The sequence below is a fragment of the Delphinus delphis genome, chromosome 8, assembly GCF_949987515.2.
Source record: "Delphinus delphis chromosome 8, mDelDel1.2, whole genome shotgun sequence".
NCBI lineage: Eukaryota > Metazoa > Chordata > Mammalia > Artiodactyla > Delphinidae > Delphinus > Delphinus delphis.
Window position 1 is genome coordinate 17,106,927 of NC_082690.1, and position 23,836 is coordinate 17,130,762.

The window sequence follows — 23,836 nt, forward strand, 5'->3', positions numbered from 1 at the left end:
GAGCCAGTTGCTCCCGGCTGGTCGGGCCGGCCGGGGGACCCGTCGCTGATTGGCTGCGCCGCTGGGCGGAAGTGATGCTACTGTCACTGGCTTCTCGGGCTCCCGGGAAGCCGTGAGTTTCCGCAAGGAGGCGGCGGCAGCAGCTGCGGCCAGGCGGGTGAGTTGAGAACTCGGTGGGGGCGGGGCATTGGAAGTCCGGGTGGCCTAGAACAGGGGGGCAGCCGGTGTCTGAGGACGAGGGAGCCGCACAGAGGGCGCCTTCAGTCCCGGCGTGGGGGAGCCCAGGGAGACGGGGCCACGGAGTCTTGGATCCAGGATAGTGTGGGTCCTCCGAGGAGAGGGGCACATTGCACGGGGCAGTCGAGGCCAGGGAGGGGGAAATCAATGAAACTGACCCCGGTACGCAGCCTGGTTTCTAGGAACAGGTGTAGAGGTTGCGAGGAGGACAGTCTCTTGGGAGCAGAATCTTGGACTCTGGGCTGTCCGTATCATTCCTCTTCTCTCTTGGCACCTCAGAGCTGTAAAGACACGCCTAGCAGTTGGGTGAAGTTTGAGATCTACTTTCAGAGGGTATTTAAGTTTCCTTACCCAGAAGCCTAGGGTGAGGTCTGGGGTGGGGTTAACGTACCGCTCTGCCAGAGGGACTGGAGGATGTAGTGGTCAGGTTTCTCCTCTCTTCCGGAAATCTATGGGCTCTACTGAGATTGAAGGAGCCTGCCTAGTTGGGTCACTATCAGGCTATCTAACAAGATTTTTGTATGCACACTGGGAAGGACACCTGAATATCTTGGGACAGTCGACGCTGCTGGAGCGCAGGGAGGAATTTGCCCGGGAACCTCAGAGGAAAAGAGAGAAGGAGATATGTAGATTTGGGGAGGGAAATGTTAGGTGGCGGAAGTCCCCTTCTCCCTTTCCAAAGAGACTTCGGTAAAATACCCATGTTTATGTAATGTTTTGAGACTAATCCATTTGCATATTTGTGTGGGTACTAAGCCCTACCTCAAGGTGACCCCCCTACACCCCACCCCCGTAGAGAGCAGATGCTTCTGAAGCCCAGCCACCAATAGGGACACACATGTTCTGTCACCCATTCACCTGTCTCTGTCCCCACAGTTGCCCACCAGTTCTCATTTGGCCCTTCTGTCAAACCATGGGTGGCAGTCCCAGGTTTAGAGCTTGAGCCCTCACTTCTCAACCAACTTGCTGAGCTAGTGACTAAGAGTAGCCCTTTAGTGCTGCTTTCCAATCACCCCTTCTCCCCAGGGTGTCCACTTGCCTCTTACGCCTGTTCAGTTTTGTTTGCATGCTCGGGTTTTCCCCATTTCACCCGCCTCCCGCCTACTCTTACTTCCCCTGGCATCCACAGGTACAGAAATCAGGAAGTTAGCTACTACCCCCCGGACTTCTAGGACACCTACTTTTTCAAGAGGGGTTTTTGCTAAGAGTTCAAGCCCTCTTCTAGGCATCTAGGAAAAAAAGAAAAGACTATGGCCTGACGTTTAGGTCGAGAAGTACGGTTTCTGGATTATATACTGATCTGGCCTTACTGGACCAGTTCGGTTCTAGACTGTGACCTATTTGGGATTCCTGGAAATGATACTTAATCACTTGCAGTTTCTTTGATCACGGATCCTAGAGTTCATGGCCAGCCTCTGCTTGCTCCACTGGGTTTGGGAGGACACCATTTCTTGTTTTCTTGGGGCCTACAGGTCTGCAATCTGTGCCTGGAGTCACCACTGCTCACAGCGAAAGGGATGCCTTTTCTCCGTTTGCACAAAATGAGCGTGAGGTGGTTAGCCAGACCAGGAGCTCAGCCTCACTCAGGGTCCAGGTGGGAACGGGGCCCCACTGCGGGGAGTTAGCCCTCAGGACAAGGGGACCAAGACGTCAGCTGGGGAAAGATTTCTGTCGCCTCTAAAGAAGGGAGGAGGGTCTCTTCTAAAGAACGGTCATGACTCTGCCAGGAATTTGCAGGAGTCCTATGACCTCTGAGCCCTTTTCATGGCAACAGTGGGAAAGAGCAGCACGGTGCCTGTTAGCAACTAGACATCCTGCTTGATCATCTAGTGATAATCATGTCACTGAGGGACCCCCCGGGGTTTGTGCTGGCCCACGCTGCCCATGGGGGCTTATCCCTGTTGGTCAGAGATAACTGTGAATAACAGGAGAGGATCACATGTTTAATGATTTAAAAGGCATGGCTTAGGGATTTCCAGGTGTGCCGTGTTATCACATTCTTACCTCTGGTGTCCTTTCTCTTTGTCTGCAGCCTACTGCTCTGATGCCCAAGGGGAGGCAGAAAGTGCCACACTCAGATGCCCCCCTGGGCCCCAGGCCCATTTGCCTCTGCCTGGAGCTAGCCGGGCTCTTCCTACTGCTTCCCTGGGTGATGGGCCTGGTGGGGGCAGGTGGGCCTGGGGCCCGGGGTCCGGAGGGGCTGAGCTGGGCGGTGCGTGTGGACAGCCCAGAAGGCGAAAGGGAAGAACAGTCGCTGGAGCAGCGGGCAGATGCCCTGGCCCAGGCGGCAGGGCTGGTGAATGCAGGACGCATCGGGGAGCTCCAGGGGCACTACCTCTTGGTCCAGCCAGCAGGGCACCAGCAGGCCCCGCAGGTGGAGGCCGTCCGGCAGCAGGTGGAGGCCGTGTTGGCCAGGCACGAAGCCGTGCGCTGGCATTCAGAGCAGAGGCTGCTCAAGCGGACCAAGCGCAGCGTCCACTTCAATGACCCCAAGTACCCGCAGCAGTGGCACCTGGTGAGTCCAGCCCTGCAGCTTCGGGCCTCAGATGCTGGGCGGGGGGTACCCCGTGCCTTAGTGGCCTCTTGTCTGTGTTACTCTTCAGTGTTCCCCATCCTTTGCCTGAGGAGACATTTCTGTGGGCTTCCACAGTGGGCTTCGTCCTCGGGCTCCACCTTCCCTGTGCTCTTATTCAGAGAGCCGGCGGACTGCAGTGGCAGGGCGTGGGCCCTGGGACCAGGCTGCCTGGGCCGCCTGCCACTGACTAGCGTGTACCTTTGGGTGCACTGTTTAGCCTCTCTGTGCCTCACTTTCCCTTTCTGTCAAATGGAGATTGTAATGGTTATGGTTATGGTTAAGTGAACTAAGGTACTTGTGCCCACATGGGAAACGCTTTACAAGAGTTAACTAGTAACGTTATATTATACGGTGTTAATATAATGTGTATCATATGGCCTATGAATTATATTGTCCAATCCTTGACCCTAGCCACCTTCTCACCCTTACTGCCCGTGAGTGATGCCAGGCTTTCCTGGAGACCTCGGTGGTGGCAAAGCTCTCACGTGTCCCTCCTTAGCTCTGTCCCCACCTACCCTTATTGGTCTGCAACCTCTCTCTGGCTCCTTGACGGCGGCCAAGAGTGCACAGGGGCTGCTCGCTGTAACTTGTCTCTCCATGGGCTATGCTGTGTGTCACTGGATTCCCAGGGCTCAGAGAATAGTTCCTGACCCTGTCTCTCCTGCAGAATAACCGGCGGAGCCCCGGCAGGGACATCAACGTGACGGGTGTATGGGAGCGCAATGTAACCGGGCAAGGGGTGACCGTGGTGGTCGTGGACGACGGTGTGGAGCACACCATCCAGGACATCGCACCCAACTATGTGAGTGGCACTGGAACGACCCGTCCCCCACCGCTGGGCCTTATCTGATTCTTGATGTTCCCTCAGGCCTGTCCCCTTTCTTAGAGGTCATTGGGCCAAATGAAAGGGCCTGGAAGGTGGGATGGTGTTCTTCATCTACTCCTTTTCCGCAGCCAGCCTTCCAGCCTGGTAGCTAAGACACTGGACGTGGCTCCAGCTCAGCAAGGGAGACACTTCCTGGTTCCTGCTGCCACTCCCTGCCCTGGGGAGTAAGGAGTGGCCCCTGCGGGCAGCTTCCCTCTCTGCACAAATTCCTTAAAGCCCGACTTTTAGGTAGCCCCAAACCTCTTTTATCCCAGGCTTCCCACACCATGGAAGCGGCTCCTAGGCACATCTATAATGGCCAAGAGAGAAATTTCCCAAGAGCTGCAGCACTCCTCAGTTTTGCCTCAAGGTGTCCTGTCCTCATATCTCACAGCCCATGTGGTTTGCAGAGATGGGCCCACAGTGCTGGCTTAGAGCCCCCAAATCCCAGTTCCCCTCTCTCCCTGAGCTCCAAGACCTGACCCCTTGTAAACCAGCGAGTGACCACATGCCCCGCCCGTCCCCCCACCTTGTTTCAGAGCCCCGAGGGCAGCTATGACCTCAACTCTAACGACCCTGACCCCATGCCCCACCCGGATGTGGAGAATGGCAACCACCACGGCACGAGGTGTGCAGGAGAGATCGCTGCCGTGCCCAACAACAGCTTCTGTGCCGTGGGAGTGGCGTATGGGAGCCGCATAGCAGGTACCTCCAGTCCAGCCTCGGTACATTCCTCCTGTGACAGCTGTCCATCCTCTGTCCCTCCCCCATGAATTCCAACCCGACTTTATTTCACTTTCAACACACAGCAGAAAGCAAAGGTTAAGCTTATGAATAGGTGTCTGCAGGACTTATCAGTTCATTGATTTTTTTCAATGCACTGTGTTTCCAACATGTTTTTAGCAGTGAACCCCACTGTATAAAGCAGCTGAAAGTATGAAGTGCTCTGGATGGGAGATGGAGGCCCAGGCCCCACCTACGCAGACGACTCTTCCCTTTTTCTGATCATGGTTACGCCCTGTCAATGCTCAGCTCACTGTGATGATAACTCCTTATATTCATCCATGCTGTATTTGTATTTTAATGGTTTACCAAGTGCCTCCTGGTCTGCCCTTCCTCCGTGACCCCCGTGTGTCTGTGGAGGCCCCTCTCCCTTCTCCCAGCTCTCCCGTTCCCAGCCCTTCTGATGGTCACCGTCTGCTCTCCAACCTTTCAGGAGAGCGGAACAGCCCTGGCCCCCGCTGGGGTGGTACTGCGGCTCCTCTGCCTCTCGGTCTTTGTCCACTGAGGCAGAAGGTGAAGGGGATGAATGGGGACACGCTGTCCGCGTGATTCCTCATAAATGCTTGGGACCTGCATTTCCGAGGTTGGAATAGATTGGCTGTATTCCTCTTACACTCCAGCAGAGGTCAGCAGCCCTCTCTGCGAATGGGGCTACAGAGGGAGCCAGAAACCTTCAGGGCCCAAGTCCCTTCTGAAAGCTCCATTCCGCCCTATGTGGTCACCAGGATGTGACCCACCCCATTTTATTGGGTGAGATTAGGCATCCGTGAGAGGAGTAATGCTGATGAGTACCATCTGTTGAATACCCTCTGTGTGTCGAGCACCACTGCAGTGTTTGACATGATTGAGGATGCACATAAGAAGGGGACCTTGGAGTCCCTACGTTCTAGGCTCTGCATCTTCCCACCGGACCCCAGGATCCTTAAAGTCTAAGATTTAGCATTATGTTAAAAAATATTTCCTGACAGGTACATGCACATGGTATAAAAATTCAAAAGACCCAAGAGCACTTAGAGGAAAAGTAAGTCTCCACAGGGGGCCCCCCAGCACCCAGCTCCCCGTCTAGGGGACCAGCTTTATTGAGGAGCCGGTATGGCCTTCACCGCCTAGGTATCCGGGTACTGGATGGACCCCTGACAGACAGCATGGAGGCTGTGGCGTTCAACAAGCACTATCAGATCAATGACATCTACAGTTGCAGGTGAGGCAGAGCCAGGAACAAGGTGAGGGGGCCAGAGGCTCGGGCCCTGGGCGAATCCTCCAACCAAAGAACAGCAGGATGGGCTGACTCGGGCAGCTCCCAGCAGGGCTCTCCCCACTGGGTTCAGCCTGTAAGTCCACTGCCCTCATTTCTCCAGACCCCCAGCGTCTGGGTTCTCAGTCTTAAGCCCCTTGTCACCCCAGTAATCAGGTTGCCACACGAGGAGTGCTCCATCCTGCCTCGTGTTTATCTGTTTATCAAACTCAGAAGGCTCTGGAAGAAATTGGGCATTCCTTTCCAACCACAGCAGAGCTGGACACCCAGCACCACCCCCCAGAAACACACCTGCAGCTCCAGGTTACGGTTATGGCGGGGAGGGGGTGTTCGATAAGGAGGGGCTGAGGCTGGGCTGCCCCCCAGCACTGATGGTACCTGCTCTTCCCCAAGCAGTGTCTCCTGTGAATGCATGGCATTATCCACAGGGACATTTCCTTTCAGAGAAAGAATGGAGAACTCCTCAGACCCGAGAGCTTTCACAGATACTCCCTTCGCTGGTGCTCTGCCATCAAGCCTAGCGTTAGATCCCTAGGTCCCACCCATCTCTACCACTCTGTACTCCCCAGGGACCTGAGAAAGGGTTTTTAGGGTCAGGTTAAAGTAGTCCTAAACTGGGAAAGTTTCCAAGGACAAGAAGAACTTTAGCACGTACTTCTGTTTTCCACTTCGGAGTGAGGGCTGGACCTTTGACCCCTGTGTCCTTTCATCGTGGGAGTCCGGAGCTGGAGCCCTTGGGAGGAGAGGAAGGGCCCGGGCGGAGGGACTGCTGGCTGAGCCTGGGGGGCCTGGGTGGGCAGCCACAGCCTGGCTCTGGCTCTTCCCACTGGGTGTCTCTCAACAGCTGGGGACCAGATGACGATGGAAAGACGGTGGACGGTCCCCATCAGCTTGGGAAGGTAACTGGGGACCGCGTGGAGACTTGGGAGACCTAGGACCCCCTCTTCATTCCGTTCCTGGAACTGCTCCCGCCCCACCCCCATTTGCAGGGCCAGACCTACCATGTAGCCCGGGCACCTCCTTTGGGAAGAGCGCTCCTGACCTGGGGTTGGGGGAGTGTGGAGGATGTTCTTAGAGAGAAATGGAGCAGTGCTTTGAGATTGTTTCACTCTGGTTGTGTGCTTGGCTCCCCATTTCTGGCCCTACCCTCTCTGATAAGCAGAGCCCATGCACCATACAGCTGTTCCACTAACAGCCTCTTCACCTTGAGTCCATCTTTAAATCTGTTTCTCCCATGTCCAGTGCCCTTGGCTTTTTTTCTTTTCCTTCTAGAAGGGGAGGAAAGAGTGAGCGGCATGGAGGTTGGGGTCTTCCTATGAACTCCTCAACTGACCTGGACGTTTTGCCCCTCAGGCTGCCCTGCAACACGGGGTGATCGCTGGCCGCCAGGGCTTTGGGAGCATCTTCGTGGTAGCCAGTGGCAATGGGGGCCAGCACAACGACAACTGCAACTACGATGGCTATGCCAACTCCATCTATACAGTCACCATAGGTAGTGGCCTGGTGGCCCCGAGTGTGCATGTGTGCTCACGCCTGTGTGTGTGTGAGAGAGAGAGACACTCAGTCGTGACGGGACCGTGTATGTGGGTGTGCCCCCAGCTTCCATGGGTCTGTCTAAAAGTGTATGCATGATCTGCTCTTCTCTTCAGGCTCTGATAGTTAGGAGGGACTAGCCCTGCTCTCGGAGGATGTCAGGACTTCCTTAGAAGTCATACCCCGGAGCACTTTCCACCCATCATCGGGGATACCAAGCCCACCCCCCGCCTCCACTCCCCACAGCTGCTTAGGCCTCTGCTTTGGCCTCTCTTCCATGGGTCCCTTCGCTCCTGCTTGAAGCCTTCCCTGACCCCCAAATGCCCTTTGCCTGTGCTCCCTCCCATAGCATTTAGCATCCCGGTTGTTTTCATTTACTTACCCGACCTCCTCCCTGACTATGGGCTCCTTGAGATCAGGTCTGTGCCCTTCTCCCATGGCCCCCATGCCTCACACAGTGTGCGACTTACGGTAGGTAATTGATAAATGTTGAGGAAAATGCATGTGCGAATGGATGAGTAGGTATTGAGGTGGAACGCCCCCCAGATGCACCCTGGAGCCTGTTGAAAGAATGGTCTTAGGGCGCAGAATACCCTCTGCCATTTGAGGCTGCCTGTCCTGGTGAGGAGTGTGGGTACTTGAAGGACTTGGACCACTGAGATCATTTTTTAAACTCAGGACAACCCCCCAGGTGATAACTCAGAGATGACTCTGGTGTTATCAGGCCCTTATCTCTGCTCCCATTTCCCCTACTCTGTCCCCAGGTGCTGTGGACGAGGAGGGACGGATGCCTTTCTACGCAGAGGAGTGTGCCTCCACGCTGGCGGTCACCTTCAGCGGTGGGGACAAGATGCTCCGGAGCATCGTAAGCGCCCCCCGCCGGGCCCTCGGGTTCCTCTTCCCTAGCAGATCTGTGTCCCTAAGGGTCTGCCCCTGTTGGAAGAATGGAGCTGAGGACTCTAAATATATCTGTGTAAAGGGGTTTTATCTTTAAAATTTTAACTTACAAATATGCATGTTATCATAGGAATCACATTGATTAAGTATCACATTGATTGAAACGTCTTCCTTTGGCAGAACATGGTCTTTGGCTAAATTTCTGTGGCCTTTATAAAAAAAGGATCATCATTCCACTGCTATGCAGCCCTTATGTAAATACTGTGAGCTCTGTTCCTGTTCATCCTTGGGAGTAAAGCTAGTGGTTGTCGGCACGGAATGGGCGGGAAAAGGAGTCAGGAATGTCTCAGTCAGCCCGAGAGACAGCTCTTTCCTTGGAGCTGGAGCTGGAGCCACAGCAAACAAGAGGTCGGAGCAAGGGAGTGGAGTTTCTCAAGCTGTGGGAACCTGTGAAAGAATTCAGGGTTCCGTGCCTACACCCAGCTGGCCGAGCTTCATCCCGTCATCCTAGAGCTGCCTGCCGGTCCCCAGTGCCCCGAACAGAGGGATACGGGGACAAGGGGCTCTCGGGGCAGAGCTGGGCTGCAGCCAGGTGGTGTCACATTTCTCCAGCGGCTCTGGGTTGGGAGCGCTCTCCAGGGCCATTGGGAATTAGGCTGCTTCCTCTGGGTCACATTCACTTTCCCAGAGACTGAAATTCTGTTTTGCCACTAAATGACTTTGGTCAGCACAGTGTTTTAAGGCTCAGGGCCCGGTGACCCCAGCCCCTTTCCCCACCCCGAGAGAAGGAAAAAGGAGCTGACTAAAGTAAGTGGGCAGGAGGCTTCGCTCAGCAGGCAGGGGTCTGGGTGCGGAGGGCACCGCCCACGCCCACCCCAGGCCAGGCTGGGTTGGGAGGACGAGCAGGAACATCCTGGCAGAACTCTCGGGAACCCGCTCGACCCGGCCCCAGCGAGGGACCGCGAAGGCTGCCGAGCATAGTGGTTCCTCTTACTGTGCGCCGCCTGCCTTTCTCCTGACGCAGCTCCGCATCTCACCCCCACCCCTACCACGTTCCATCTGAGCTATAAATTGTCCGGAAATGAAAAGAGAGTTTGTTTAGCCAGGCTCCCATCTTTGGGACGCTCTTGCCTTGGAAACCAGTTCCCAGTTTCTGTTCAATGACCAGCTCGGTGGGGCTGCCTTCCTGAGGGCGGGCACGGAGGTACAGGCTGCCCACCGTCTGCTGCCCGGCCCTTTCCAGTGGCTGCCTGGGGCTCCTGCCACAGGCAAGTTCACGGGCCTCACAGCTACACACTAGACTGTCACTGTGAGGCTGTTTCCGTAGCAGGAAAAAATCAACCTGCTCCCTGGCACAGACCAGGCTTTCCACCCTCGCTGAGACTTCCACTTGGAGAGTTTTTGCCTCCTCTTCCATGCACACGACGTCTGAGTGAAAATGACATGTCTTGGCAGCCTCTGTAACAGCTGGAAGGCGAGCAGTGAGTACAGTGGAGAAAGGGCAGCTCTTGAGAGAAGTTAGCACCTTGGTATCTGACCCAGGAGAGAAGCTTGGAAGAAGATTTTCTGGTCTTGGCATGGGCACCGCGTGCCAGATCCGGAGGGCCATGGCCTGGAGCAGGTTTAGGCAGGGCCCCCTCGGCTAAACCCTCTGTGGCTCCAGGGTGGATTAGAGCGTGAAAAGAACTGGATGCCAGACAGATGCTGTGTCTCCCTGACCCCCGCTCTCACCTCCCACCTCAGGACCACAGGTGGAAAAGGGGGGACTCGTGGAAACCACCTGAGGCACCAGGCCCAGAGCAGGGAGGCAGGGAGGCCTGTGGATCGCCCCGGGCCAGGGTGGGCAGGGGCTGTAGATGCTACACCCATGGTGAGCCCACGGGTGGACAAGGGGACAGCTTCCTCTCGCTGGGAACACACTCCCTTTGTTCGCACGGATGTCACTCCAGGCCCTGTCGCTGAGCTGCCAAGTTGGATTTCCTCGACCGGTGCCGTCACTGCTGTCCCCGCTCCAGCTGGGGCCCAGGAGCTCCCGGCCACTTCCTCTGTCTCCAAGGGCTGCGGGGCCTGGAGGGGCGGGGCTGGGGTTGGGTGGAGGATTTGGGAAGGGGTCACCAGAGGAGCCGGAATCAGGAAACCACCATCCTCTGCACGTGAGGCCTCTCCCCTCTCTCCAGCTCCTTTCCGCCCCCTCCCCCACAGTAACCAGACCCCCAGAGTAACTTTTTAATTCTTCTCAACTCTCCAGAGATTCTCTTGTTAGGCGAAGAAGGAGGAAGAATCTCCATCGTCCCGACCTGCTAGACATTCAGCTCTCGCAATGGAAGGGCCCCCGGAGGCTCGCGCTGAGGCCCAGCCCCGCACCCCTCCCTCCACAGCACCTGGGAACAGTCCCTAACCCAGTCCCCATCCTCTCCATTCCGCTTCCCAGGTGACCACAGACTGGGACCTTCAGAAGGGCACAGGCTGCACCGAGGGCCACACGGGGACCTCAGCCGCGGCCCCTCTGGCAGCCGGCATGATAGCCCTGATGCTGCAGGTGCGGCCCTGCCTCACGTGGCGTGACGTCCAGCACATCATCGTCTTCACAGCCACCCAGGTGAGATCCTTGCAGGTGGACAAATGGCCTGGCCCAGCCCACGTCAGACTTTCGGTCCCAAGGACTTGGAGGTTTCAGGAGGCTTCAGGTTCTAGGTGTCCCAGACGTTGGGTGCCAAATCCCGTCCAGAGTTGCATGTGCACGGAACAAGTGTGGGGACCCCATCAAGACCACAGACCTAAATTCACTCGCACCTGTTCTGGGGCTGCCCTTTTACCAGCAAAGGAGAGCTCCGGCTGGGCTCCTGACTCGAGCCTGTGGCTCCTGGCTCCCTCTCTAGAAACAGGCCATTGGGCTGGTGACATCACAGGCCTTTGCCCTTTTGTCCCAGCTTTCCCTGGGAAATCCATTCCTAGCAGCCTTGGTGGGAGAGTCTGGGCTGGATCAGCTAGCACGGCGAGCAGGGAAACTTAAAATCCAAGAGACTAACCGGGACCCCTGTCCTCTCAGTATGAGGATCGCCGCGCGGACTGGATCACCAACGAGGCCGGCTTTAGCCACAGCCACCAGCACGGGTTCGGCCTGCTCAATGCTTGGAGACTCGTGAACGCGGCCAAGGTGAATAGGTGTCCTGCGTGGAATGACGGAGGAGGTGGGGAGAATGCCTAAGACACTGCCTGGCACATCGTAGGTGTTTAATAAATGCTCGTTCATCTGAGACCCCTTTTACAAGTGAGGAAGCAGGCTCAACACTATAATTAAAATTTCTAAACTGTTGGTGGAGAGTAAATGGGACCTGAGTATCGTTTGGAGCCTTCAGGGTGCTCTGCCCCTCATCTGCTGTCCTGGACACAGCATTTCCTTGCTTCGGTGCCATAGGGAGCAGTCCAGGTGGTCCGCAGGGGCCTTGGGAGCGAAGGAAGGTGGTGAGGAAGGGGGAAATCAAAAGAGCAGTGCCCTAGGGGCCAAGTAGATGAGAGTGGGTGTGTGGGGTCCATCTTGTTTGTTCATTCGCCGTCCCCCCTTCCTTTCATAGATCTGGACGTCTGTCCCTTACTTAGCTTCCTACGTCAGCCCCGTGTTGAAAGAGAACAAGGCTATCCCACTGTCCGCCCGCCCCCTGGAGGTCCTGTGGAATGGTAAGCAGTCAGCAGAAAGGGGGTTAATCGTGGGCCTGAGGTTTGGGGCGGGGTGATGGAGAAGCTAAACTCATCCTCCCTGCCGGATCCTACCCCCTTCCTGTAGGAGCTGAGCTCCAGCCAAACCTGTGGAGTTTTCTTTGACCATTTTAGGACATGTTGCTGCTTCTGAGTTGGCTGGCCCCCCGGGTGCTTAAACGAGACCTTTCTCCTGAGTTACTGGTGGTGGAAAGGACTGCCGAGCAAGCGATTAGGAAGGCTGGTGGGAGGGCTGGGACTGGGACCTGGGAGACAAGGCACGAGTTGAAAGACTTTCCTTTGACTTCCATGCTAGGAACTTGCCAGGCGATTCTCTGCAACCTGGTGGCCTTTGGCTGGAATGAGGGAGTTGAGGATGTCTTCCTTTGATTCTCAGGCTTGTCTAGTACAGAGAGAGTCAGCTGGGGCCTGTAGGGGGAGGACAGAGGAGTCCCAGAGGGCTCCCTAGACTGTGGTGGCCCTCCCTCTGCCCACGCGTCCATCACACCTGGGGCCGCTAGGACTCTCTGAAGGGGTGAGGGCCGTGTGTTGTCAGTCAGAGATGTCGTCTTACGTTGAGCACAGAGGTTGAGCCCCTTCCCAGAGAAGAGGGCAGCTGGATTGGGACACTTGAGCAAGAGGATCTTCTGTCTGCAGATTTCCCGGACTTCCCACTGGGGAGTTTTCCTCACCTCCAGTTCCTTGGGGATTTTTTTCCTCAAGGATTTTTGACAGGCAGAGTTATTCCCTGATTTTTGTGAAGATTGAAGCGTGTCATGCTTTGTACACAAATGGAACTGTTTTCGCATTTCCCATCCTCCTAGGAAGTGTTCAAACCACAACAGTGGCAAAAGGAGGAATGGCCAAAGATGGGAGCATGGAGGGGAGGTGGAGACGGCATCCCTGGGGTGGAGGTTTCACTGGGAATAGTCCCGTTGTCTCTCTCCCTAACCATGTCCAGCACTTGCCCAGTTTCCCCTCTACGTGGAAGGAAATCCATGGGCCCAGTTCATTGCATTTTCCGTAAAAGGAATGCTGTCTTGGAAAGGGCATAAAGCGTCAGCCAAGGCAGAGAAGTGCAGGAACGTTCCCAGGAATGCGGTTCAGTAGGAACCTCGGGGCTTCGCACGTGCATGTCTTGGGGACAGTATGTCTTTTCACTTGCACCTCCCATCCAGGGCTGCTAACCCGCAATCGCATCCCTCAGATGAGGGGGTCGAGTTAGGGTCCTTCCCAGCTTCAACATCTTCTGCTTCCCACTAACCAGGGATGTTCCCCGGCGTGTCTAACGAACTTCCCTCGGTGTAGAGGCATCTGGCACCTGCTCGTTTGTCACTAGGAAGCAAGAGAAAGAAGGACAGGTTGTCCTGGGCAGAGGAGAGTGGGAGGTGGGGTAGTGGGGAGAGAAGGACGGAGAGAAGGGAGGTGAAGACCCGGCGAGTTTTGCCAATGGAGCCCTTCATTGGTTTGGAGGGCAGCAAGCGGACTGCCGATCTTCAAGGTCAGCAAAGGTGTCTTCCCCTCTGTCGTGACCCCATTCACCCCTGAGCAGACAGAACTGAAGGTTCACGCTTGTGGGCGTGCTTGGAGGCTGCAGAAAGTCCATTTCACATAGAGCTGAGCATAGTCCCGGACAGTTAGTAAACCTCTTTCCCTATAGCCAAGGAACAGTCTTTCCCACCAAGACCTGGGCGAGTCAGTGTCCAAGGGCTGGAAGGTGAACTTTTTTGTAAGGTAGAAGGAACTGAACATCCCTGAGATGGAAAAGGGGTGCAATACCACTAAGACTCTGGAGCAGTGGTGTCCAAGAGAACTTTCTACAATGATGAAAATGTTCTCTATCTGTGCTGTGCAATTCATGTGAGGTTATTGAAGATTTTAAATGTGGCTCGTGTGGCTGAGGAACTAAGTTTGTGTGTTATTGTAATTGAATTTAAATAGCCACATGTGGCTGGTGGCCACCTTCTTGGGCAGGGCAGCTCTAGAGCAAGACAGGAGGAGGATGTAGGGGGAAGGGGATTGGCGCCCCTTGGTTCCTTTAGCTCTGACTCTGGGTCTGAAATCTCTACCAGAGGGTGAGAGGGAGGGCGGGGTTTGGGAGGAGTATCCAAAACACAAGGGAGCCTGTGTGTATTTACAGAAGATTCCCGAACACCACTTGCAATTACCCTTTTATCCTTGTTTACAGCCAGTGCTGGTTCCCCCTCTGGCCATGCTTGAGTCCTGTTCCTTCCTGGCTCTGAATCTTCCTCTCCTGCCCAGTCTTTCTCTCCCCACTGATTCCTCCTCCTGCCTTCAAACACCCTCCGAGCATCTGTTAGGAAACACTTTTAAGTCTCTGCCCCCCTCCAACCAGTAACCTTTTCAAATGAATTAACCAAAGCAATTGCTCGCCTTTATCACACCCTCTCCACCGCTGAAGACTTACTCCATCACTCACAGCGCCCCTCTCCTGCTCAGACCAGGGGCCAGCTCAGAGCCCATCCTTCTCAGCCCTCTTGTTCTCTGACTGGACTAACGAGACCTGTGTGGCAGCCTCCCTCTTCCTGCGGCTGCAGTGACCTCCTTTGCTCCATGGCCCTCTTCTGGCTTCTCTGCCCAAGGAACTTGGTTTTTCTGTTCGCTCTCCTCACTACTCCCAAACCAAGAGTGCCTTCTACGACTCATTCCATGTTCTTGACCCTCCCTCTACGTTTTCTCCCTCGACGGCACAGCTGTGTTTATGGCTTCCGCTGCCACCTCTCCACAAATGATTCCTAGATCAACATCTCTTATTCTGATCCCTAACCAGTGAGAGGGGTAGAGATTTTTCTGGCTTCCGCAAGATTATGGACAAATAAATCCCTGGGATCTTCGGGGTGGGGTGGGGCGGGGGGAGGGCGGTTGAAAAAGACCCCAGCTTGCCAAAGGCAAAATAATATGATCATCATCAACTAAGATTTGAGTGTTTAGGTGCCAAGCACTGGCTTAAGGATTAACTCACTTAATTCTAATAAAACAGTTCTCGTGTTGCCACATGGCTGGCCACCCAAGTTGCTGTACACCCCAATAAGGAAATGCATGTAACGTGCCACTGCGTACACATGCTAACACAGACAAGCACTCGCGGGGCTCTTTTTGGATTCCATTCTGTTCTGTCGTGCTCTATAACGTGTCATTTACTCTCCGTTAGGCCCTTATCTTCCATGTTAACACTCTCCTTCAACTATGCCAGGAATATTTTCCTCCATCTTTCTATACCTAAATCGCTGTGTGCTGTTGGACATCCCATCAGTACTTTACGTTTAAAACGTACAGCATCTTAGATTTCATTATCACCTATCGACAGCCAGCTTACTTTCCAAGTTTCTCTCATTTCTGTCTGTGCCATCACCATTCCCTAGGCTCCCAAACTTGAAACTCGGGAGTTTTCAATCCCACTGTATCCCTTGCCTCTCCCTAGGTCTTCCTCCAGCCCTCAGAATTTTGTCTTTCATTTATTTCTCTGAAATGTCTCTTGATTGATTGACTCATTCATTCTACAAGTATGAGACCTACCTCATCCCAGGCACTGTACTAAGTTCTAGGGATTCAGAGATAAGACACGATTCCTGCCCCCAGAGAGCTGCTCCCAGTCTGGTAGGAAAGACAGTCCCTCCTGCAGGTAGAGCGCAGTGTTACAAGCACTGCAGTGGAGATGGCGCAGGTGCCTCTTGCCACCAGGGAAGACACAGGAGGGTTCTCAAAGCAACTGAGATTGACCTGAGTCCCACCAGGTAAGCTAGCCGGGGGAAGAGGCGAGGAAAGGGACATCCAGGCAGCAGGGGCAACACGTGCAGAGTCGACGGTATCTTCAGGGAGCGCAAGTCACGTGGTGTGGCTGGAGCATGGCTCCTGACTGGCAGAGGAAGACTGGAAACTCAGGTGGTAGGGCCACATGGAACTGTGTCTACCATGGTAAGGAGTTTGGCCTTTATCTTGAAGTTTGTGGGGAGCCTTCGAGGTCAATTATCACCAATTGATGTTAGCAGTAAGGGAGAAGGAGAGCAGTTAGAGAGATTCCCGAGGCTTTACCTTTTAGAGATACATGGGAAATCTTCACTAATGAAAGGATATGATGCCTGGCGATTCTGTCAAAAGAATCTGGGGAGGGGCTTCCCTGGTGGCGCAGTGGTTGAGAGTCCGCCTGCCGATACAGGGGACACGGGTTTGTGCCCCGGTCCGGGAGGATCCCACGTGCCGCAGAGCGGCTGGGCCCGTGAGCCATGGCCGCTGAGCCTGCGCGTCCGGAGCCTGTGCTCCGCAATGGGAGAGGCCACAACGGGGAGAGGCCCGCGTACCGCAAAAAAAAAAAAAAGAGAATCTGGGGAGGGGAGAAGTGGGGATCATCGATGAAACGAGATTGGCCATATATATTGGTAGTTATTGAAGTGAGGTATTGAGAACATCTGTTTTCTCCATTTATATAGGTCTGAAACTTTCTGTGGTAAAAATTTATATATAAAGGTGTACGTATACAGATGTACGTCTATATACACGCACCTGTATATGTGAAGATTTCTGAATTTTTAGCTGGAGTCGTTGATTAGATGGTGGCGCCGTCACATGAGATTAAGAACCCAGGAGGAAGAAGAGGTTTGGGCAAGGACTATGGAGTGTGAAGAGCTGAGGAAGAGAATTTGGGCTCTGCTGTGTTTGAGGCTTCTATGCAGCATCTAAAGGTTGTATTCAGAAAGCAGTTGAATAAATAAGTTTGAAAGTCTAGACTGGAGATAATGGTTTGGGAGTCACCCGCATAAAAATGGAAGAGAAAGGTCTGGGAAAGAAGGAGATCACTAGGGTTGGGGGTAGACAAGGATAAAAGAGGACCTAGGACACAGGCTGACATTAAGGGGGTGGACAGAGGAAAGGGGCCTCAGAAGAAAACTGAGAAGAGATGCCTGAGGTTGGAAAAAAAACAGGAGGATGGTGTCACTGGAATCTAGGGTAGTTCTGATGGGAGTGGGCAAGCGGGCAAGGACTGAGGGCGTCCCTGGTTTATCAAGGAGGCCATTGGTGACCTTAAGAAGAATACTTTGGGACTTCCTTGGCGGTCCAGTGGTTAGGACTCCGTGCTTCCACTGCCAAGAGTACTTTGTTTCAGTCTGTTCATGGGGGCAAAAGCTAGACTGCGGTGGGTTGAAAAATTCGTGGGGACAGAAGAAGATTCCTGGTTAAAGACGGTGAATTGAACACGTGCTTTTATCTCTGCTTACTCCCAAAACCTCACCAAAGTGAGAATAAAGGAATAAAAGTGGTATAAGCACAAGGACAAAGAGAATGAGAGGCGAGACCACAGCAAAGGAGAGATTGCAGCACATTTTTGGAAGACGGAAAACGAGTGGAGAAGTGGGCAGGGCTAAGAAAGTTGCAAACCAAATACCTGTAAGGGTGAACCTAGGCAACAGGCTCGTTTCATGCCTCAGAATCCCCAAAGGCTCAGGACTCGGAGGCCCCATGCACTACAGAAGGCAGAGATGAGGTGTGAGAGTAAAACGAGAGATCAATTAAAAGGTAGACTCCCAGGTGTCTTCTCCCATCCTTAGCAGCCTTATCCGGGCAGGAGTTGGGAATTTTATTCTCCAGAGCCCGGGGCCCCAGGTACAGCAGAAAATAAGAGACAGAGAGTGTACCTTAAAATGATAAACCATGGAGACTTCCCTGGTGGCACAGTGGTTAAGAATCCGCCTGCCAATGCAGGGGACACGGGTTCGATCCCTGGTCCAGGAAGATCCCACATGCCGTGGAGCAACTAAGCCCGTGCGCCACAACTACTGAGCCTGTGCTCTAAAGCCTGCTTGCCACAACTACTGAAACCCGTGCACCTAGAGCCTGTGTGCCTAGAACCCGTGCTCCGCAACAAAGAGAAGCCACCGCAATGAGAAGCCCGCGCACTGCAGCGAAGAGTAGTCCCCGCTCACCGGAACTAGAGAAAAGCCCGCACACAGCAACGAAGACACAATGCGGCCAAAAATAAAAAGTAAACAAATTTTTTAAAAAAATGATAAACCATGAACTATGACGGGGACACGTTACAGATAAACTAATTCTCATAGCTAGTAAATGGCAGAGCTGGGATTTGAACCCAGGCTGGGTGGCTCCAGAGCCCATGCCATTAGCGCCAGCAGGCACGAGAGTTGAGAACGGGTTTATTTCACCAGCAGTGACAGCACAGAGTCCTAACCACTGAACAGCCAGGGAATTCCCCGCTCTTTCTTCTTTGATCAGTTATCCACGCTCACATCGGCTTACCCTTAGAATCAAGCATTTTAGCTGGGCTTCCTGTCACCTGTTTCTTCTTCCTACTCTGATTCAGCCCACTCACAGCTGTTGAGAGTAACCTTCCTTTAGCACTTTTTTTTTTAAAACTCTGTCCTTGCTCGATAATCTCTAATAGCGCTCAGTTGCTTGTTTAAAATAAAAATTTTAAAGCCCTTCCCATGCTAGGTCCCCTGCCCATACTTTCATATTCTCTCTGAGCTTCTTCATCTGTGAAATGGGGGTGCTACTCTCTGCTTTGCCTGTCGGCATGAATTAATGAAAGGAAAGTTGCTTTGGAAAGAATCATTTCTCATTGCAGCCTAATTTCTTAATATTCCCCAACTGAGTCTTCCACTTCAGTAGTTTGGTGGGGTTTTTTTGTTTGTTTGGGGGTTTTTTGACTTTTTATTTTGAAATAATTGTAGATTCACAGGAGGTTGCAAAGAAATGTTCAGGGAAGTCCTGTGCACCCTTCTCCTGATGTGAAATGTCTTAATTCTAGGACAATAGCAAAACCAAGAAAATGATATTGGTCCAATGCAGAGCACTTATTCAGATTTCACCAGTTAGACTCATATTTCTGTGTGTGTGTGTGTGTGTGTCCGTAATTTTACCACATGTATAGCCTTGTGTAATCACCACCACAGCCAATATCCAGAACCACTGCATCCCAAGACTCCTCAGTGCCACCCCTTTATGGCCACACCCATCCCCTCTGTACCATCCCTAGCACCTGGCAACCACTAATCTGTTCTCCATCGCTACAGTTATGTTATTCATGAATATTACGTAAATGAAATCACACACTCTGTATCCTTTTTTTTTTTAACATTTTTTTTATATTTATTTATTTATGGCTGTGTTGGCTCTTTGTTTCTGTGCGAGGGCTTCCTCCAGTTGTGGGAAGCGGGGGCCTCTCACCATCGCGGCCTCTCTTGTTGCAGAGCACAGGCTCCAGACGCGCAGGCTCAGTAATTGTGGCTCACGGGGCTAGTTGCTCCGCGGCATGTGGGATCCTCCCAGACCAGGGCTCGAACCCGTGTCCCCTGCATTGGCAGGCGGATTCTCAACCACTGCGCCACCAGGGAAGCCCCTGTGTATCCTTTCGATATTGGCTTTTTTTCATTCAGCACAATTTCCTTAAAATTTTTTCACTTCAGTAGTTTTTTTTCTTGATTTGTATTTCCTTCAGTATGAAACTTGTTCATGTCCACCTCTGCCTTTCTACATGCCATTTCTCCTTCTAGAATACCCTCTACCAACACTCCACCAATCGTATTCACTTCCTCCCTCTGAGTGTGTCTCACGGCTGCCTAAACCCATCTGACTCATCTCTGTTCTAGCATCAGTTATGTAGACCGCATTGCATATCATTTTCCACTTGCACATAGAAGGCGGAGACCGTGTCCAACTTTTCTCTCTATTCCCAGCAGCTAGCACAGTGCCTGAAATGTAGGAGGTACTCAGTAAATTATTTTTTGGGTGAACGAATGTCGGAAATTGCTCCGTTTGGTTCTTCCATTGTGTCCTGGGTATGTGTTGTCCTCCCAACTGGACTCTAAACTCGATTGTAAACTTGAAAGCAGCAACTGCGTTCCATTTACTAGTGTACATGAGGTTCAGTCAGGGTTGCCAAAGATATTTGTATGTGTCTTCCATGAGTATGTTCCTTTGTCTGTTGGGGTGAAGTGAGGGCATAAGCGTTTGTGGGGCTGGTTTCCCAGCTGCCCAGCCTGACTTCCCACAGTCAGCAGGATGGACCTGGAAATGTCGGGGCTGAAGACCCTGGAGCACGTGGCCGTGACAGTCTCCATCACTCATCCACGACGTGGCAGCTTGGAACTGAAGCTGTTTTGCCCCAGTGGCATGATGTCCCTTATTGGCACCCCCCGCAGCTTGGACTCGTACGTACACGTGCCCTCACCTGAGCTCTCTCTGCGACAAGGGCCTTTTCCAGGAAAAGATATGGGAGGAGTGGACACTGGCACTGCCCTAAGCTACCGTGGCACTGGCTTTATTACCTTCTTTGTTCAAGTGCTTACAATGTGCTCAGCACTGCACTTGAAATATAGTTTCTTTTCTTTTTTCATCTTCATTAGAGTATAATTGCTTTACAATGGTGTGTTCGTTTCTGCTTTATAACAAAGTGAATCAGTTATACATATACATATGTTCCCATATCTCTTCCCTCTTGCATCTCCCTCCCTCCCACCCTCCCTATCCCACCCCTCTAGGTCACAAGTTTCTTTAATCCTAGTAAGGACCATGCAGTGTAGACTTTGTAACCCTTTACAAATGAGGAAACAAGTCACAGAGCTAGTTAAGTGCCTGAGAGAATAGCAGTAAGCCTAGACCTATGGGACTCCCAAGCCCGTGTTCTCTCCACGTTTGCTTTTTCCACTACACTACGTTGACACAGGTCCCTCAGCCCCTGAGATCCCAGGGGCCAGGGCCAGCACTTGAGGGCCCTCCATGGCACCCTCCCGATGGCTGTAGCTCAGACAGCAACTGCTACTACAGTAAGAAAATGCTTTTGGGCAAAGGGGTCAGTTCCCTGCCCCATGCCTTCCTCTGTCTCCTCTGTTCTTGCCCCAGGGACCCCAATGGCTTCAATGATTGGACCTTCTCCACTGTGCGGTGCTGGGGGGAAAGAGCAAAAGGGACCTACAGACTCGTCGTCAGGGATGTAGGTAAGCCTGCCTGCCCCCCACCAGGGCCCTGCCTTTCGTGATTGTCATCTGGTCCCTCTGGCTCTCAGAGTCCCCACAGAAATTGTCCCAGGTGGAATACATAGGGTTGCCATCGGACCAAGAGGGTAGATGCCAAGACGTAAGCCCCACCCAAAAAAATGGGCATTGATACCTAGAACTGTTAATTTATACTACCTCTCATGTTCCTTGGAGAAGTGACTGATCCATTTTTCCTCAGGATAGCAACAAAAATTCCTTGTTGAAACCACATTTCAAGTTCTTTCTCATATAACCATCCTCTGGCCAGCCCTGGTAGGCAGGTAAGGGCAGGACTAATTTTCACCGTTTTTTTTTTTTTAAACTGAGGCCCACGCAGAGGTTTGAAGTGACTTGTGTGAGGTCACACAGTTTCTCAGTGAGGACTGGAAATTGAACCCAACCCTCCCAACTTGCAGCCAAGTTAGGTGTTCATCACCAGACTGGTGGTTTTCAAACCTTCCTTTAATTTAGCTGGACTTTTTTTTTTTTCTTCCCAAGAAAAATCCCAGCTGAAACCCCAAAATATGTATGTATGAAAGAGGCAAAACTTCTCCACTTGGGAGTGCCACCTTTCACCTCCGCCTTTCCATTCCTAAGGGCACCCCGAGAGGCACGTCTGCAGTACCCTGGGGTCAGTGGGACACAGGTAGACAACTACTGTGGCCGCTCATGTGGTCTGAGTCCCTCTGGGTGGCGGGGTGGGCAGGGCCTCTGCTGTCTGTGTGGCCAACAGCGGGGCGTGGCTCACGGACCACCCTGCTTGCGGCTCTAGGAGATGAGACGTCCCAGCCTGGCATCCTCCGGCAATGGCAGCTGACCCTATATGGCTCTGTGTGGAGTCCAGTAGACATCAGGGACAGACAAAGGTAGGTGTAGACACATGTGTCAGAGGGAGGGGGACTCACGGGGTCAGGGAGAAGGCCACTTAGGGAGTGCCACCTCCCTGGGAACCCACAGCGTGGCCCGCCCCTGTTTGCTGTGGGGCTTCCGTCTGTCTGGCTGTGAGGTGGGCGGATGGGCGAGGCAGGCGGTAGAGGAACCAAGCTGAGTAGGGCATCCTCGTCTCCTTTCTTCTCCACAGGTTACTAGAAAGTGCCATGAGTGGGAAATACCTGCACGATGGCTTCACGCTGCCCTGCCCTCCCGGGCTGAAAATCCCAGAGGAAGATGGTTATACCATCACCCCGAACACCCTCAAGGTACGAGGGCCAAAACCCAAGCTGCAGGCAGGCAGGAATGTCCTGAGGGATGTGGTCCTTGGTGGGAGACTCAAGGTGACTTGGGGAGTGAGGGGTTGGGAAGACCTAGGTCCCCACTCTACAGGCTAACTCTCCAGGGCATTCCTTGTGTGGGGGGAACAGGGGGAGTGGTTTGGGGTGGGAGAGGCAGCCCCTAGGAAGAGAGAGAGTTTCTGAGCCCATTGTTCTGGGAAACCACCCTTACACAGGTGTCTGACTTTCCCCCAGACCCTGGTGCTGATAGGCTGTTTCGCCGTCTTCTGGACCATTTACTACATGCTGGAAGTGTACTTGAGCCAGAGGAATGTGGCCTCTCACCCAGTCTGTAGGAGTGGACCCCGCCACCGGCCCCAGCGCAGCCGAACAGCCAAGGAGGAGGGGACAGAACTGGAATCAGTGCCCCTTTGCAGCAGCCAGGATCCAGGTGGAGTGGGGATGGAGAGCGAGGGCCCTCCCGCCACCTCCGGGCTCCACGCCCCAGACCTGCTGGATCAAGGGGACTGGAGCCTGTCCCAGAGCAGGAGTGCCCTGGACTGCCCTCAGCACCTGCCCCCAGACCTGCTGCAGGCAAAGGAGGCGCAGATTTGCTGACCTTGGGCCTGACAGCCAACGTGGGAGAGGCTCTAACTTCCTAAGACTGGGGAAGCTTGGAAAGCGGCTCCGCAGGCCCGGGAGCTCTGGGGAGAAGGCAGCCCCGATGCTTCCACCTGGGACCAGGGGCCTAAAGAGCGCCTCTGGCTAAAGACCACACTCAGGGAGGGCAAGGGCCTTCGGAAGGTACAAGCGGAGCCAGATTACAGTCTCGCAACAGCCATGGAACCTTCCTCCAACCCAACGGGAGTTTTTGGTGAGAAGGTCCCGGACAAGGGATTGGGGCCCCTGCTGGGCAGGTCTCCATCCTTGTTTCTCCAGGGCAAGCCAGTGGTGTCGGGCACAGGGACCCTCACCCACACATGGCCAGAAGAGCATCTCAGCAGAATCATCACTGGGGTCACTTGGGAAGAGGGCTTAGGGGTGGAGGCTGGGAAGAGCCCCAGACACGCCTGTCCTTTTAACGACCCAGGGGCCAGAAACAGCAGACTTTTCCTCTCTCCCCCTCACCTTCCAGCCTAAGCCTTGGACCTTGGCATATGGGCACGGCAGTCAACCCTCAGCTCGGCACACGTGCCCTGGAAGCAGCGGCCTCCATTAGCCCTGATCAGAAGCCAACCTTGAACACACCCCTGACCCCCTCACCATCACGCCCACCCTTCATCCTGAAGGATCGGTACGACGCACCTGGCAGGGCTGGGGCACATCCTGGGGGAGTCTGTGGCAGGACTGGGACAGGTGTCGGATCAGTCACTGGCCCTGCAGCCCTGCGACCACCCGTCTTCCTCTGCAAAGTGCTCAGGGAAATGGCCGTGCCTGCCGGAGGCCAGCCATCTGCCTGGCAGGCTGCGACTCTTCCTCCCATTCTTGGCCTCCTCCCCTCTTCTGAGCTAGTTGGTCGATTTGAATTTTTTTTTTTTTTTTTAACGCTTAAGATTTGGTTTTCTCTTTTCACAGCAACATTTTGTTGAATTTTTTCTGCACAGCTTTTCCAAAATAAAAACCTTCCTCACAGTTCTGCTCCTTCCCATCTCCTTTCTGCCGCCTCCCCAAAGCTAATGCAAGTCTCCAAGTTGCTGCTCGTTCCCTTCAGTCCCGAGATTCACTCTCCTCTCCCAGCCCCTGAAATCCTGGAACTCGAGGGGTCCTTCAGAGGAT

General features: G+C 53.6%; 1 protein-coding gene across 3 annotated transcripts; it reads left to right on the top strand.

Moving 5' to 3' along the window:
• Positions 1-82: 82 nt before the first annotated feature.
• PCSK7 (proprotein convertase subtilisin/kexin type 7) lies at positions 83-23,692 on the top strand. 3 transcript variants are annotated; one of them, XM_060017895.1, is made up of 17 exons: positions 83-157; positions 1,710-1,831; positions 2,270-2,752; positions 3,480-3,614; positions 4,217-4,382; positions 5,571-5,661; positions 6,560-6,614; positions 7,069-7,207; positions 8,013-8,113; positions 10,577-10,744; positions 11,195-11,302; positions 11,721-11,823; positions 19,868-20,024; positions 20,716-20,810; positions 21,622-21,715; positions 21,931-22,048; positions 22,316-23,692. In XM_060017895.1, the coding sequence occupies exons 3-17, from the start codon at positions 2,282-2,284 to the stop codon at positions 22,676-22,678; spliced, it is 2,364 nt and encodes a 787-aa protein (XP_059873878.1). In that variant the 5' UTR covers positions 83-157; positions 1,710-1,831; positions 2,270-2,281; the 3' UTR covers positions 22,679-23,692. The 3 variants fall into 3 exon arrangements, with proteins under 3 accessions (XP_059873878.1, XP_069397012.1, XP_059873879.1); XM_060017896.1 differs by lacking the exon at positions 1,710-1,831 and having other exon boundaries at positions 137-157; XM_069540911.1 differs by lacking the exons at positions 21,622-21,715; positions 21,931-22,048; positions 22,316-23,692 and adding an exon at positions 21,049-21,130.
• The last annotated feature ends 144 nt before the right edge of the window (positions 23,693-23,836 follow it).